Source organism: Stenella coeruleoalba (assembly GCF_951394435.1).
Source record: "Stenella coeruleoalba genome assembly, chromosome: 4".
Classification (NCBI taxonomy): domain Eukaryota; kingdom Metazoa; phylum Chordata; class Mammalia; order Artiodactyla; family Delphinidae; genus Stenella; species Stenella coeruleoalba.
Genome location: NC_137149.1, coordinates 142,840,774 through 142,858,074, shown reverse-complemented (window position 1 = coordinate 142,858,074; position 17,301 = coordinate 142,840,774). Strand labels below are relative to the sequence as shown.

General features: G+C 38.3%; 1 protein-coding gene and 1 long non-coding RNA gene across 4 annotated transcripts in view; one reads left to right on the top strand and one right to left on the bottom strand.

Moving 5' to 3' along the window:
- Positions 1-17,301, bottom strand: part of LOC307185783 — a 214,591-nt gene that overhangs the window by 180,821 nt on the left and 16,469 nt on the right. For 2 of the 3 annotated variants that reach the window (XR_013828171.1, XR_013828172.1), the window contains exon 1: positions 6,266-6,408. This is a non-coding gene — a long non-coding RNA (uncharacterized lncRNA). Of the gene's footprint in view, positions 1-6,265; positions 6,409-14,861; positions 15,040-17,301 lie in introns of those variants that run through there. The other variant, XR_013828170.1, reaches the window with a different exon arrangement.
- On the top strand, positions 8,927-16,966 carry SPP1 (secreted phosphoprotein 1). The gene is made up of 7 exons (XM_079920315.1): positions 8,927-9,059; positions 10,182-10,249; positions 10,362-10,400; positions 12,752-12,832; positions 13,122-13,160; positions 14,736-15,032; positions 15,988-16,966. The coding sequence occupies exons 2-7, from the start codon at positions 10,196-10,198 to the stop codon at positions 16,387-16,389; spliced, it is 912 nt and encodes a 303-aa protein (XP_079776441.1). The 5' UTR covers positions 8,927-9,059; positions 10,182-10,195; the 3' UTR covers positions 16,390-16,966.

The following is a 17,301-nucleotide window of genomic DNA, read 5'->3' as shown; positions in this document are numbered from 1 at the left end:
TTTCTGTTTTGTAAGTAAGTTCATTTGTATCATTTTTTAGATTCCACATATAAGTGACATCACATGATATTTGTCTTTGACAAATACCTCACTTAGTATAATAATCTCTAGGTCCATCCATGTTGCTGCAGATGGCATCATTTCACTCTTTCTTATGGCTGAGTAATATCGCATTATATATATACATATATATATATACACACACACACACACACACACACACACACACAATGTATATATGTGGTATATATATATTTACCACAGAAGATATCTTTTTTTATTTGAACCAAAACTGCTGCCATTTTTACTGATTTTCTGCCCATCTAGAACCTGAGTCGTCTTAGAACTAAAAGAGAACCACAAGTTAAGAACTGCCCCTCTTTTTCTCAATGCCCTGTCTTCTTACCATTCCTCTTCCAGCTGTTTGGGAGATTCTAGGACTAGAACGATAGTACTAGATTGGGAAATGCTATCTTTAATAGAGGTCTCCTATTTATCTTTTGGGATTCCTACTACCTGTTTTTTTTTTCAAAGATACTTTTTTATTAGCCAAACAAGTACCTACAATCCGTATTTTTAAACTCTATTGACTGAAATTAGTGTTTTTAAGCATTTGATACTAAAATTATGTTGCTTCAGGGCAACTAAATTTAATATTTATAAGTCCATGTCTAGCCCATATAACTAGACATTTTCTATTTTTGTGCTAAAGTTACTCAAACACTTATAAGTTTTATTAATTTCGTAGCATTCTTTTCCCAGATCGTTCAAATATGTATTGTGTATTTTTATGTTTCATGGATTTTTGTTTAAAAAAAAAAAATCCAGTCCTTCGTGTGAGAGAAAGAGCTACACACAGATAGCCGTATGTTCACACATAGCTGGTACAGCAGAATAAAATTGAACTGATTTTATTTCCCGGTCCTAGTTCTCCAGCTCGCATGGTTGACACTCAGGATAGAAGACAGGACCACAAGAATTAAATGAGTTGCTCAATTTTATGAAACTACTATGAAGGTAAAATATATTTTAGGGGCTTCCCTGGTGGTGCAATGGTTGAGAGTCCGCCTGCCAATGCAGGGGACACGGGTTCGTGCCCCGGTCCGGGAAGATCCCATGTGCCACGGAGCGGCTGGGCCCGTGAGCCATGGCCACTGAGCCTGTGCGTCCGGAGCCTGCGCTCCGCAACGGAAGAGGCCACAGCAGTGAGAGGCCCGCGTACCGCAAAAAAAAAAAAAAAAAAAAAAATATATATATATATATATATATATATAAGGAAAATAGACTTCCTGTGTATATGATTCTTATCCTTCTTCTTAAAAAGAAGTTAAATGTTTTCATTAATTTACATCCCCAAACTTTCAAAGATTATGAGATTTAAATGAAAGTGTATCACTTTCATCTTTCTAAATTCAGAATGCCATCATCTCTAAAATATAAACTGGATTCTTAAGTGACCAAGCTTGATGAAGCAAGATGTATGTTTGAAATCTTTCTAGAGGTTAAGACACCACAATTTCACTTGTGTCTGAACCAACTCCACATAAACAAAGTAAAGTGAAACCCCAGCCTGAGACGCTCTGGCACTGTCTAAAAGCGGGAAAAGGCCACCTTCCTGCTCCCAGCCTCCGCTTCCTCCCAACCGAGACGAGTGGGTGTTCCAGCTCTGCTGAGATGCCATACACGACTTCTTTCACTGCCTCACTAAGAACTCTGGCTCACCTCTGGCCAAGCTACGATCCACAGACCAAAAGGCAACTACGGTTTGGGGAATATCAGTGAGCTATACAAGCAAGTGTCAAAATTCCAACTCCCAAACATACACAGTTTCTAACTTAACCTCCCGTCTCCTCTAATTATGGTCACCTCCATAGCGGGAACCATGGTGAAATGTTTTAAAACTCTTCAAGTTTCCTAGAATTCACCACTTACACAATAGTTGATCTGGTAAAAGGCAACTGAGACTAAAATTAATCTGTAAACACATTCCTAGCAGAGAACAGAAGTCATCCAAAACTTTCAGAGAACACGACTTCAAGTTCTCAAATATAACTAGATAAATTGCTCTGAACTGCATCTCTACTCGCCTGTCTGCTCCTTGGTGAACACAAGGCCAGAAAACAAAAGGTGCCCAAAAGCCAGGTGGTCTAATTACGAAGTAGAAGCAAATGATGCCGTGTGAACAATCAGAAGCTGCAAGATCAATTTATTATTTATTGAGAGATAACTGTAGCCTCTCTCTCCTCACAGGCAAACTAACGTAACAACATTTAATGGGGCTGGCAGTATAATCAAGAAAGAACTCAGTTTCCCTGGTTTCCAACACTGGACTCTATCCACTAAAACCTGTATCAAGACTAATTCTCTTCTGGTAAAAGTGGGAAAAACAAAAACGGACGATCAAGAGAAACCTGGTAACCTAATCACTTAAGATATCTACTGGTACTACACACCGTCACCTTTTAGAATTGAGTGATGTACTTATTGTATAAAATAATCAACTCCGATTTTAATATATGAGAATTTCACAAGGACTAATTCAGTGCTTTAGAAATGGGGAATCAAAAATAATAGAAATTTATATAGATAGGAATTATAAGATAGAAATCATGTGTGTGTGTGTGTGTGTGTGTGTGTGTGTGTGTGTGTGTGTGTTATGACACCACAGTTTAAATCCAGTCTCATGTGTCTAGTGATCTGGCACACAGATACTAACATTCAAAAACTATGGATTGAACATTATTATGTGCACAGGTTTACATTAAGGTAACACCTGCTATTATAACAGGTAACAGTGATATAAGGCAACAGAAGCATGTTTCTGGTTCATACACTATCCAATACCAGGGTTCCCAGTCAACAGATAGTTCAAGCTATCTCCTCCTTGAATTTCTGCCCTCCAAAAATGCTTCAGAGTCCTCTCCATTCAGCCAAATGGTGAAGAAGACGACTATGGAGGAGACACACTTAGTTTTTAGGCACTTCAGCCTAGATGTGAAACATATCACTTTATTCCACATTCCATTGGCAAGAGCTAGTCACATGGCCACACCCAGGTGCAAGAAAGGCTGGGAAATGTAGTTTCATCTGGGCAGCTGCTTCCCAGCAACTACTCTGAAGAATATGAATCTTCTGTGCACAGCCAGCAGTACCTACCACAATTATTACAGTAGATACTATAAGTACCAAATATAGTAAGACATAAGGCTAACCATGAAATACGCCTTTGTCTAGATTTTTGGACCTGTTAAAATATGATGAGCGATTCACTCAAAATTTAGCTAATCAAGACAACTAATATTTAAGGTCATTATATGTATTAAATATGAAGCTAACTATATTAACCCACAATCAGCAATCATGTATTTTGAATTGGTGATTCATAACAGTGTGAGACTAGGAGAGATGTACTAACATTCTCTCACATTGTGTCATGACCATACCACGACACTAGCTGGGTAGCATATGTGGAAAAATAAAGCCTTACATTTTTATTAGATTTGAACCTACTACAGACAAGATTATTGTCTCTTCTGTTTGTTTGTTTTGTTTTGTTTTTATTTTTATTTTATATTGGAGTACCTTTAACAATGTTGTGTTACTTTCAGGTGTACAGCAAAGTGATTCAGTTATATGTATACATATATCTATTGTTCTTGAAATTCTTTTCCCCTTTAGATTGTTACATAATACTGAGCAGAGTTTCCTGTGCTTGCAAAGATTGAATATAATCATGTATATAGAAGTGACTGCAAGTAGATGGCTTCTATTATAATTAACTGAAAAATTAAGACCATAATACTGAATTCATAGATTGTTAAGCATATTAGACATAATATATACTTTCAAATCTAGTACATTATAGGTGTTCCATGAAAACATATATAATTCCCATTCTTGTTGTTATTATTTTGAATAGCTCTCCTTTTAATGAGCAAAGGCAGAAGTTCTGGGCTTACTCTTTGTTACAATAGAAAAGGTAAACTACAAGGAAGGATTTCTTATGGAAAAAAACAAGCAGTAGAAATTTGTTAAGCATGAAATGGGTAAAAAGAGGAGAGAAATTGGTCACCAGCTCTGATTCTTGAATAATTTCATCACGAACAAAGTGAAATTAATAGGTTGTTTAAACCAATCTCATCCACAGATGCTTGGAAATGAAGACAAGTGAGTGTGGGAAAGAGAAGTCTAAAAACACCTCCAGATTATGGAGAAGGCTGGTGTTCCTGATCTGTTTGGCAACGAAACTGACTGCTAAAACCACAGGCGGCATTTTGCAGGAAAGAAACAAGCCAACCTTTTCAGTTACTTTGTCCTTGATCTCCTATTCTTGGTGTAACAGAATCTGAAAGAAATTCATGTGACCCATATTGAGAAAATACTTCTAGAAAACCCATTTTGGGGAGGTAAGAATATAAAATCCTCAGAACATGAAAGATTGACTTATTAGAGTCATACGTTGGGAGTGATTTCCCTCCTTTTTAAAAAAAAAAGGTTTTATTTTTATTAATATTATTATAAAAAGTACATTAATTTTTTTATCCATGATTTAAAATATAGCAAAACACACGAGTCCCATGCTGCTTTGATTGCTGTTGGATGGGAAGAAACACTTCTTGTTTGATGCCAATCTCAAAACACTCATCCCTTCAACACCAGTGTAGACACAGGGTCTCCACCCTATGCCTTCTCTGTCCACATCCCACTGAATTTACTGTTAAACCACGCCCCCTTCACTCCATTGGCTGCACAAGTTCTAAATTTCTTAGTTGATTTTCATGAATAAATGGGTTCCAGGAGGGTAAGAAGGGTACCATTTTAAGAAAAAAATTAATAATTTAAGTCCACTTTAAAGAATCTATCATTTAAAGAATGTTAGAATGGCCTCAAAGTTAGTGATGATAATTTAACAAAGAAATACTGCTAGATTCTTGAGTACTGGCAAATAATAGCTATCAATATATGATATATGGACTCAAGCATAGTGCCCATGCATTATATTGATAAGCAAGAACTCTATGCTCAGAATTAGTTGCTATGGATGGAGGGTTGAGTGGTTAATCATTAACAATTTATTGAAGATTTATTTACTCTATAACAATTCTATGGGTCTAAAATGAAACTTTTTTCTTTTGTTTTAAGTGATGTTAATGTTTCTGATAATAAGACCATTTTTTAAGACCATTTTTTAAATTTTGTTGACTAATTTATTGAGCAATGGGATAAAAAGTTTTACAGCGTATCTGTTTTGTATTTCTGAAATGTTCTACTTTCATGTCTGAACTTAAAAAAAAAAAAAAAACCTTCTTATCTTCAACCCTTGTTTCCCTCCCTCTAATAAATAATTCCCTGCTTCCCTAGTCTATATATGATGAAATGATGAGTGGTAGGCTTCTTATTAGATATCATTCCCAACTTCTCTATGACAGATTGGCAATGGTACCAAGATCAGCTTTTTATCTGAACCTTGACTCGAGGGAAAAAATAATTATTTATAGAGCTTTAACAGTCGAAATAGTTTATTATACTTAATAAAATAGAAATATCCAAATAAACTAGAAGTCAGTATAATAAAGTCCACCAAAACAGTTGGACACAAATTTTCCTATTATATGAGAATTTTCATGTAATTCGAGAAAAAAATATGTTCTTTGTGTTTCCACATATCCTCTTATAGTGCCTATATTTTATGATCACAACCCACTCTTCATTCCAGTTTAACAACTAAACTTTTTCCTTTCCACATACAAGATTTAGAAGGAATTTGATCATGTTGACCTTTTGATTTTAACAACCCAGGATTAACCTAATCAAGAATGGAAATAATGTGGAAATGCTACAGATCAAGCCTCTCTGATTCAAATCATTTAACACATTAATTCTGACAGCTGGAAAATCTTACTCAGAAAAAAATGCCAGCAGCACGTTTAATGACGAAAAGCAAGAAGCACGAGCCTCTTCAAAACTCAGAACGACGCACTATCCATCTCATACTTTACAGAACCGCCTCTATCACAAACCATTTTATCCTCTCATCTCTGAAGCATCCCAGACACGTTCTTTAACCATGAATTCACAGGCCTTTACTCTGCGTGAGCCTCGGAATCGGCAACCTCTTGAGCCAGCGCGGGAAACGGGGAAGGAGCCCATGGCGTTCACCTGGGTTTGCTGAAAACAGCGAAGCAGAAAAGAATGCTTTGCTTCCCTTGGCCTCTGTGTTCCCTGTTAATGTGTAGCGGGTCATTGTTGGGAAATATTTCCTCACCTGACGTTCCAAGAAATGGAGGACCTCACAGTTGTTTTATGGCTCAGTCATTAAACGCGTGAACGTTCCATCCTGCCGGAATCACTGACGGAACCAGGCTGTGGTCTGAACTCCTTCTCAGAAACGCTGCCACCATGTGGCACGTTGGCGCTATGACCGGAAGAGCCCTATAGGTCACGTGGTTCATTTCAACATGGCTGGGCTCCAGCAGAATCTATTCCTATAACTTCCTATTAAATCACTCCCGCAGGCGCAGAGTAAACCGTAGCGAATCCTGTGGAAATCTTGGGGGTTTTTTAGAATATGTGAACTTCCCTCCGCTACACTGACAATCTGACAGCTTAAGTGGGTTATGTGTTTAAAGGGAAAAAAACAGTTTTTAAGAGCAGAAATAAGAAATCTGTTTTTGCAACGTTATAACCCGTGTGCTTTGTATTTTATAGAGATAGCTGCCATCTGAATTATTAAAATGTGTGCTTAGAACCCACAAATAAACAATATCAATTCATCTGAAACACATACAATTTAAAAGAGATACATTTCCTCCCACCAAGTGTTTACAAACCTATGGATTCGTTACGTTAACACTACAAAAAATTATTCAACCGTATTTATATTAAAAGTAATACTTGGGGGCTTCCCTGGTGGCACAGTGGTTAAGAATCCACCTGCCAATGCAGGGGACACCGGTTCGAGCCCTGGTCCAGGAAGATCCCACATGCCACGGAGCAGCTAAGCCCGTGTGCCACAACTACTGAGCCTGCGTGCTGCAACTCCTGAGCCCTGCGTGCCTAAAGCCCGTGCTCCACAACAAGAGAAGCCACTGCAATGAGAAGCCCGCGCACCACAAGAAAGAGTAGCCCCCATTGCCGCAACTAGAGAAAGCCCACACGCAGCAACAAAGACCCAACACAGCCAAAAATAAATAAATAAACTTATTTTTTTTTAAAAAGCAATACTTGGTAAATAGGAGTTGACACCTTAATACAACCAATAATAAATAGGAACATTTAACTTTAATCTCACTTTACACGTGATTCTTACAATGGAGGTGTGAGATAAATTAATACTGCAATCTCCATTTCACAACTGAGAAATGTAGATGAAGAGGTTAAGTAATCTCAAAACAATATTAAATATTTAAAGTGGACTCAGAGCTCTGCAACCCCTAATTTCTGTTCCAGTATTCAACCTTCAACTGTAATTTTTTTTCATTCAAACACCTTTTGAATACCCTGTAAATTTTTTTTTAATATAGAATTTCCTTTTTAATTTTCTTATTAAGTAACCAACTTTATATATCCTGGGAGAAAAATTAGAAAAAGACAATTCAGAAATCTAATCCAGCCCTTCAGAGGTGTGCAAATTACCCTGTCGATGAACACAGTTAAAAAATCTTACATCTGGGGCTTCCCTGGTGGCGCAGTGGCCTGCCGATGCAGGGGACACGGGTTCGTGCCCCGGTCCGGGAAGATCCCACATGCCGCGGAGCGGCTGGGCCCGTGAGCCGTGGCCGCTGAGCCTGCGCTCTGCAATGGGAGAGGCCACAACAGTGAGAGGCCCGCGTACCACAAAAAAAAAAAAAAAAAAAATTCTTACATCTGATCTCATTCCAATAACCTATTCCATTTAAAGGTATTACAAATCATGACTACCTGCTCCTCCTAAAAATCTTAATAATAGTTAACACACATACAGTGGTTAAAATAGGCAGGGTATTTGCATATATGTGCCAAGTATTTTTATTTTTACACATACTAATTCACTTAAACCTCTCAAAACGCCCACGAACTGTGCATTTGACAGATATAAAACAGGTATAGATAGGCTAAGTGATTTGCCCAAGGTCTCACAGCTAATCAGTGGCAGAGTGGAACTCAGAGCCACACTCTGGCTCCTGAAGCAGCACTTGCCAGCAGTAACCCTGCTCTCAGTCAGAAACTGCTTTACTTCTGCCGCACTGAGAATAAATTACCCTTCTTCTATTTTACACAGCAATTAGCAGATCCATCACTTCCAAACAATTCAAACACGGCAACAAAAATCCACGTCCTTGAAAGGTCAATGTAAATCCAATTTAATGAGCGTGAACGTGGATTTTAATGTTACTAATGCCATTTGTTTAAATGACAGGCTGCTAAACACCTGAAATCACAAAACAGAGCTTAAGTAAAAATGGAGGAAGGGTTTCTGAATTCTTTGTATGTATCTGAACAATAGCCTGATAGCTCTTAAATAAGTATAATTGTGAGGCAAATTTGGTTGCATATATTACCTTCATCTGTTATTTAAACCAAAAGAAACAAAAATCCATTCTATTTAATTTTATTTAAGACTGATTTAGATTCTATTTTTATTCTAATTCAGAAATTATAGAGCCTTTGTAAGAACTAGTCATTTCCCTCCCTCCCTTTTTATGGGACCCCCTCGATGCCCTTCCAGGACGCTGAGAGCCAATCCTATAAACGAAAAAGCTAGTTAATGATATTGTGCATAAGTAATGTTTTAACTGCAGAGTAGTTTGTGTGTGTGTGTGTATGTGTGTGTGCATGTGTTTGTTTTGTAACCACAAAACCAGAGGGGGAAGTGTAGGAGCAAGTGGGTTGGGCAGTGGCAAAAAACCTCATGACACATCTCTCCACCCCCTGTGTTGGTGGAGAATGTCTGGAGCAGCCTTTAAATTCTGAGACGTCCTGGTTGTCAACAGCAGGGAGAGGAAGAGCCCAGAGTGCAGCCCTGAGCACAGCATCAGCACCGCCTGGGACCGGGCTCTTCTTAGCTGCCGCAGACCAAGGTAAGGCTGCAGTTTGCTACTTGCTTGCTGGCCTGTGTATGCACTGTTTCATTTCATGGGGAAGGTCAAGCCGTAAGGAAAATGGTTTAACAGTAAAAGGTGTTAATCAGACTTAAACGGTCCTAGTCTTTGGAATAAGCATGCCAGATCCGGGGCAGATCTCCTGCAGGAAAGGCGGCCGGCTATTTTGAAAGACAGTCGAATAGAAAACTTAAAAATATTTCCACGCCATCCTCAAAAGAACTGAAACTGCTTCTTGCCATCAGAAAAAAAAAAGGAAATGTCTATGCCCCTTTGGAATGATTATATCTACATCATTTTAAATGGATAGATGATTGTGGAGACAATTTAAAAGGAAAATGATTTTTAGTGCTAATGTAAACAAATGATAATGTTAATTATTTAATGATCTGACTTATCCTGTTTTCAAGGAAAAAAACCTTTCTGAATATTTTTACCTCTGTATTTAGCTATTAACATTTATCCAAAATACCTGTATGACACTATTTAGACTTACAAATAGGAAAGCTGTTGACTGTTTTCAGTGTTTTTCTTTCTTGTTTCAAATTTCTAGAATACCTTACTTAAATTATTAACTTTAGAGATAGCTTCATTTCACCTAAGTAACACCTTTTAAATAATTTAAGTTGAAAATCGCATTTGAAATGCATGCTGGAAAATGGAGAAAGCAAGTTTCTCTCACAGCTTTATTTTCTCTCTTTCTCTTTGTGTTTTTCTTCTCTAAAAAATAAATATTCCCATTCCAGCTTATTACTTGAACTCAATTACTGTTGATCTGTTTTTAGGTTTAGATGGCTGGTGACATGAGGTAGCAACGGCATAATCTCTGAAACTCTAAATTTTAAAGTTGAATAAATATAGACTTGTAAAATTCCTCTCTCCTTGCCTAATAGGAAAAGATGGAGAATAGAGGAGGTGGCATTACAAATACTAACTCAAAAGATCATAATATTAAGAAGAAAATTTTCCTCTAAGAAGTAGAGAGTATTTCTACAGAAAATATATATTTATTTGTGACGATTTTGTAATGTGGTAGCCTAAAAAAGCATCACTGTTTTAACCTAGGAAAAGATCAAGTATTTCTTACAAAATATTTTGCAGGAACATTGATTACGATGAGAATTGCAGTGATTTGCTTCTGCCTCTTGGGCATCGCCTCCGCCCTTCCAGTGAGTACAGCTGAATCTTAAAGAAAATTCCTCAAAATAAATGAATTGTGTGTTTCAAGGTGCTACGAACACGTTCACACTGTAATCTCTCTTCACCTTCTCTGTTTCAAAGGTTAAACAGACTGATTCTGGCAGCTCTGAGGAAAAGCAGGTGAGCATCTTTTAGGTTTATCATATAGTTAAATTATTTTTGCAACTGCTGGAAGATGTACTACAAATGTATGGCAATTTTACTTATTTTCATAGTCAAACAAAATAACTTATAAGTATTTATTGAGTGCCTGCTATGGTTCTAGGCCAGTACCAAGCACAGAACTGCTTTTAGTCTCTTAAAACCAAACTAGATTTTTTAATATAATAAAATGATGCTCTAGGTCTATCATTTATGTAAAATGAGTTCTGTGAAGTTGTGTGACTTTTTGTTTCCATGAGTCAACATACTGTTGTAGAAGTAAAAAATTCCATCTTTTGCTTTACTTAGTGGCAAGCTAAGTTTAAAATTCACCTCACATATTGGAGAGTTGGCATAACCATAATACTCACAATATCTCCTAAGATATTTGCTAAGAAGCCCATTATAAAGAGAAAGTCTGTTTATGCCGTTTGTATCTATTGTGCTCATCCGATGACGTTAGATCACATTTTTCTAGACAAAGATAAGACCAAATCAAATTCTTTATTATAATTCTTCAACCAGCACCGTAGATGTACCTGCCCCTCCACAGGGTGAAAGCATGCCAGCCAAACAACAAACGGGCATTGTCCCAAGGAGCTTGGACAAAAAGGCACACGGAGTTCAATTCCAGATAAACAGAATAAAGGCCAGTATAGAGCTGCCTGGGGTCACCGCAATTAGATTGCTTAATGAAGATGTTAGGAGAAGTATTGCTGCTTGTGTTTGGGTGTGCAAGTGGGTAGAAGTAAGTGTGTCTGTTTTCCAGGTGATTTAAGAACACAAGTATTGAATCACAGCACTAAGCCAGAAAAGTAACATTTCCAGAGAAAATAGTGATCACACTTTTTGAGGAAAGAATTAGTGCCTTTTTAATAGAATAAAATACGGCACATGAAGCCATGGCTGTATAAGTGGTTAAGTGTTATTTAGGAGATAAGTGAAGAGCTCAACCTTCTAGAAGCCTAGAAATCTAGAGCTAGTAGGAAATATGGAAAGTCTATAAAGAGACACCCCTGAAGATGAACACCGGTTATCTATGAGCGATATGACTACTGGGTAGATTTTAGTTTGTTTTTCTTATCTATTTGTTCTTCATATTACTTTTTAAAAATTATAAATTTATCTTATAAATACAGATAAAGCCTGTATTACAGGTATCATCAGAATAAATATGTATATTAAATGTAATCAATCATAACATTTATCTGTATAATATTTATATAAATATATATATTTTAAAGAAAAAAAAGAGGGAAACTTTGAACTCATCTAGACTAGTCGTTTTCACATTTTTCAGTCAAGGAACCCATTCTTTCAGCAAAAACTGTCACAGAAGCCCAATACGAAGCTCCTCTGGTTAGAGCCAACCATGGGGAAACCCAAAGTGCTACTGACTGGTTTCCTTCCTGCACTTCTCCTCCTTTGTGGCTGTGAAGGAATTCTTGGAACCCCCAGGGTAACTTTTCTCCATGACAGAGACGTGAAGTGATCGCCCTGGGCCGTACAGCCCACCAGATGACACTTATTCAGAGCAATTTCCACTCCTCTGCATTAGCGTATTACTATCATTTTCCAGATAAATGACTTGGCTAAGTAAAGGCCATTCCATTCACGTCTTTGGCACCTTAAAGCAATAGAACTTTCATGCAATGGTGTTGATATATTTCTGCCCCGCCCACTAAGGTAGCCACTAGACACGTGTGACTATTGAACGCTCTAGTGCAACCGAGGAACTAATTTTTTTTTAATTAACTTAAATTTGAATAGCCATGTGCTTCATGGCTAGAGAATGGCATACTGGACAGCACAGCCTTAGAGAGTTTCTCCTTGTTCCGCAGAGACAGGAAACAAGGAAGATCAACACAAATTAAGGGCCCCTCTGCTTTAGCTGTATTTCATCTGAGAGGAATTTCTGCTAACAAATGTACAGAAAAGCACAGTGTACCATCAATGTGAAGAGCCACTGGATTTGAGGCCCGGCTCTGCCACTTACTACCACTTAACTTCATCGTGGCTGGGTTTCTCCTGATCTGTAAAATGGGAGTAATCATACTGATACCTCTCCCAGGATTAAATGAATGAGTATTTGTAAATTACTTTGAAAGTGTGTCTGCCTCACAGTAAGTGCTACGTAAGGGTTTGTTAAACGACTCTACCAGAAAGAATAAATTATGAAAGATAGGGCTCAGGCTCCAGGTGACATTATAATAAGCATATTATGCTTATCCATCAAGATCGGGGAAGTAGAGTTGTTTTTTTCAGCTTATCACTTAGAGATCCCTGTTTCTTTTTCTTAATAATGACAAATACGCAACTCTTTTTTGTAGCTTTACAACAAATACCCAGATGCTGTAGCCACGTGGCTAAAGCCTGACCCATCTCAGAAGCAGATTTTCCTAGAACCACAGGTATTTTTAATTTTGATTAATTCTAAATATTAAAATTCTCACAGTTAAAGAACCACCACCACAAAAAACAGCCACCGAGCAGGCCACTTGGGCTTGTTAAGTGGATCCTTCCTGCCTGTTGGTAAAGGTGAACTTGGGACACCAATTGATCTGTCACGTTGTCTTCCCGCTTAAGTCATCCACCAATGAGGCTAAAAACTAAGACCTGCTTTGTATGGAAAGGCTAACTTTTTGAATAAAAAAGTTAAGAGAGTATGATGTACACTGATTTGTACCCTTCTTTCTTCAGAATACTGTGTCCTCTGAGGAAACTGATAACAAGCAAGAGGTGAGGTTCCACTTTGAATCCAAGGTCCACCATGTCTTGGAGGAACTAAGGAAGCAACTCTTTCTCCTGGTGACATTGCCTGGGTTCAATTCTGGCAAAATTCCATTAAAATTCTCCAGTAAATGCCCTGTCTATCCACCGGCCTGAAATTCCAGGGGCGCATCACACCCCTACCCAAAGCCTTGAACTTTCTGCAGACCTGATTATACTGGGCCAACAGTATGGTGGGCTCTAGGTCAGGGATGGTGGAAGTAGAGCCTTTACTTAGTGGAGTGGAGGTGCGGGTATGGGAGAAATATTATGGGATGGGCTCCTGGTAGCCCGATTCATATCTGTCTCATTTCTCTGAGTGACTCTGCCACCACCATCCAAGGGAACAATAGGAACTAGGAACTTTCTCCTCAAAACCTGGAGACCCACCATCTTGAGACCCACCCTCCCTTCCTAACATGAGCTCAGCCAACCATAAAAAAAAAAAAGAAAAAAAATTTTCCTGTCTAAAACTTGCCCACAAAAAACACAAGTGTTTACTAAATGTCAGAAATACCAGGTTTCAAATAAGTTTAGTGTGGCAGGAAATGTTTACTAATGTCTGTTGTTTGAAATACTAAGCCTCTTGCAATTTATTTAAGATATTTTGCTGCTGTCATCTAATATCTGGTAAGCATCTAATTAATGCCTACCAAAGCCAAGACTTTGACTCCAGGAACGTTTCTGTTGCTAACATAATGGTTTATTTAATAACTATTCTTTTTATTGGAATTAGTAATATATTTGCTAAGCAAAGGGATAACTTAAATTTGTTTTCCTTAAGATTCTATTTGAAGATGCTAAGAATTTCTAATAAGGAAAGTTAGATAAATGACCCAATATATTTGCAATCAGAAGTGTAATAGACATTAACTGGTTAATTGAGCTGCAGTTTGTACACATGGATAACACGGTCGCCTTTTGATTATCCAGGCTAATAGGGAGGAGTTTTAGGTTTGGGGGTGAGCGTTAATACATGGATGCTCTGATCTCCTGAGAACTGTCATAGAAAAAAACAATCTCACAATTATGTACCTGTATTTACCGCATCATTGAATTTGGTAAATTAAATAGTGTCTAAAATGATCAAGGAAAAACATGTTATCGATATAAATTTATAACTCATACATTTGGCTTGAAAATAATGTTTATGAAAAAGCTAGAAAAATGACTCAGTATAGGATTCCATTTATCTTTGTGTTAAAAGGGAAATTGGAAGATGCTCACTTTAGCTCTTAAAAGCCATTGAGTGCTTTGTTGTGAATACAAAGATTCTGAAACTGGGACTTCCCTGGCAGTCTGGAGGTTAAGACTTCGCCTTCCAGGGCAGGGGGTACGGGTTCAATCCCTGGTCAGGGAGCTGGGGTCCCACGTGCCTCATGGCCAAAACACCAAAACATAAAACAGAAGCAATATTGTAACAAATTCAATAAAGACTTAAAAGATTCTGAAACTAAATAAAGATAGTAAAAGACTAAGGCGCCGTAAAGGCTAAAGGAAAATAAAAACCTTGACACCAATTTTTCCGATCATCTTGATTTTTAGACCCTCCCGAGTAAGTCCAATGAAAGCCCTGAGCACACAGACACTGTGGATGACGAAGAGGATGGAGACAGCCAGGACACTGACGCAAGTGACTCCAGTGACACTGACCATTCCGACGAGTCTCACCATTCTGATGAATCTGATGAAGTGGTCACTGATTTTCCCACTGACGTTCCAGCAACCTACGTCTTCACTCCACCTGTCCCGACCGGAGACACATACGAATACGAAGGCCGAGGTGATAGTGTGGCTTACGGACTGAGGTCGAAAAAGATGTTCCGCAGATCTGAAGTCCAGGTAAATCCTTGAACAAGACACATGAGGTGGTTATGAGTAGAGCCCAATTCTAGGGAACAAGGGTCTGCATGCTCACTTGTTCATTCATTCAGCAAGGATTATTACTTTATGATCATTGAATACAAAACCTTTTCCCACTTATTGGTTTTTGTATTAAAGTCCACATAATTTCTCCCTAATTTTGTCTCTCAATCACAATGCTATTTTTCCAAATCCTGGTTATAAAGCACTTATTCTATTTGATTTTTTATTTATTTTTTAAATTGATTTATTTTTGGCTGTGTCAGGTCTTTGGTGCTGCGCATAGGCTTTCTCTAGTTGTGGCGAGCAGGGGCTACTCTTCGTTGCAGTGCACAGGCTTCTCATTGCAGTGGCTTCTCTTGTTGCGGAGCACGGGCTCTAGGCACGTGGGCTTCAGTAGTTGTGGCGCAGAGGCTCAGTAGTTGTGGCTCACGGGCTCTACGGTGCAGGCTCAGTAGTTGTGGCGCACGGGCTTAGTTGCTCCACGGCATGTGGGATCTTCCCTGCCCAGGGCTCGAACCCGTGTCCCCTGCACTGGCAGGCAGACTCTTCACCACTGCGCCTCTGGGGAAGCCCTCTATTCGCTTTTTTAAATTAAAAAAGGATCTGGATTTAGCACATAGCCCTGCCGTGTACGAGTCCCTTTACTTTTAACTTCCGCTTTATTTTCCCTTTATGTAAAACAGATAATGAGACCTTCCTCATGGGTTTCCTCTCATACAAAATTGATGTACCTATTAAACTAAAGGAGATGACGTAATGAAAGGACTTAGTTTGAAAAAAAGTAACATGCTAGTATTATTTTTTTGCTTCAGCCAAATTTAGACATTGTTAGAGAATACCTTGGCCTGAAAGTTAAAAAGCAGAAGAAAATTACAGTGTTCCCATCTCTGGCTGTTTATTGAATTCTTCTCCCGTTTGTTCTGTGATTCAGTATCCAGATGCCACAGAGGAGGACGTCACGTCACACGTGGAGAGCGAGGAGGTGGGTGATGCACCCAAGGCCATCCTGGTTGCCCAGCGCCTCCACAGGGCTTCTGACTGGGACAGCCGTGGGAAGGACAGTCAGGAGACGAGTCAGCCGGATGACCGCAGTATGGAAACCCACAGCCGCGAGCATTCCAAAGAATTCAAGCTGAAGGCCGAGGATGACAGCTATGAGCATTCCGATGTGATTGAGAGTCAGGATAATTCCAAAGTCAGCCATGAATTCCACAGCCAAGAACTCCATAGCCGCGAAGACAAGCTAGTCCCAGACCTTAAGAGTGAAGAAGACAAACACCTGAAACTTCGTGTTTCTCATGAATTGGATAGTGCCTCTTCTGAGGTCAATTAAAAGGAGAAAAATACAGTTTCCTACTTTGCTTTTAGTAAAAAGAAAAAATACATTATAGCAGAGTGGGACAGAATACGAAATGCTTATTTCTCTGCTTAGTTGGTGAATATATGTGTGTGTGGATCTGGAAACAGATCATGGTTTTGATCATTAGTTTAGTGTGTGACTTGATGGTAACACCCTTGCACACTAAAAGCTTCAGGGTTTAGCCTATGTTCTTTCCATATAAGAAATGCAAACCATCATTGCATTTTAATGTTTGCTACCCTTTTATGAAAAGAAGTTTATGTAGAAGCAAAAAAAACCTTTTACACACTTGAGAATATAAAATTTCATGTCACTATGATCTTTTGTTTTTTAAATTAGTTTATATTTTGTTGTGATTATTTTTGTTGGTGTGAATAAATCTTATATCTCGAATGTAATGAGAGTTTGGTGGTGTCAATTGCATTTCTTATTTGATTCCCTACAGTTGCCTGGCAATTAATACATGTCATCATTTTAATTAATGTGCTGGACTTAGTAGACAGCAATCTAAGACCTTCTGGATCAAACATACAGCCCTTGGCTGAGCTAAAGTTCCCAGTCAAGGAAACAGGAGTCAAGTGGAGGTTGATATTCAGCCAGAACTCCTCCAACCATGCAGGGCTCTGTAGGCCACTTCCACTGAGTGAGAGCAAACTTTTTCTAATTTTCACAAAGCTTATGTCAAAGCTAATGAAAGCTTAGATGCAATCACAAATCAATTTTATTGGTTTTTACCATTCTCCATTCATTTTCGCAGTGAATTTATGCTTCCTTGCCCTTGGATTACAACTTGGTAAGTCCCATAGCTATTCTGATCCCTTGTAGATAATAAACAAATAGTCCCTTTGTACTGGAAAAAACCTAAAAGCTAATAATCAAAATTTT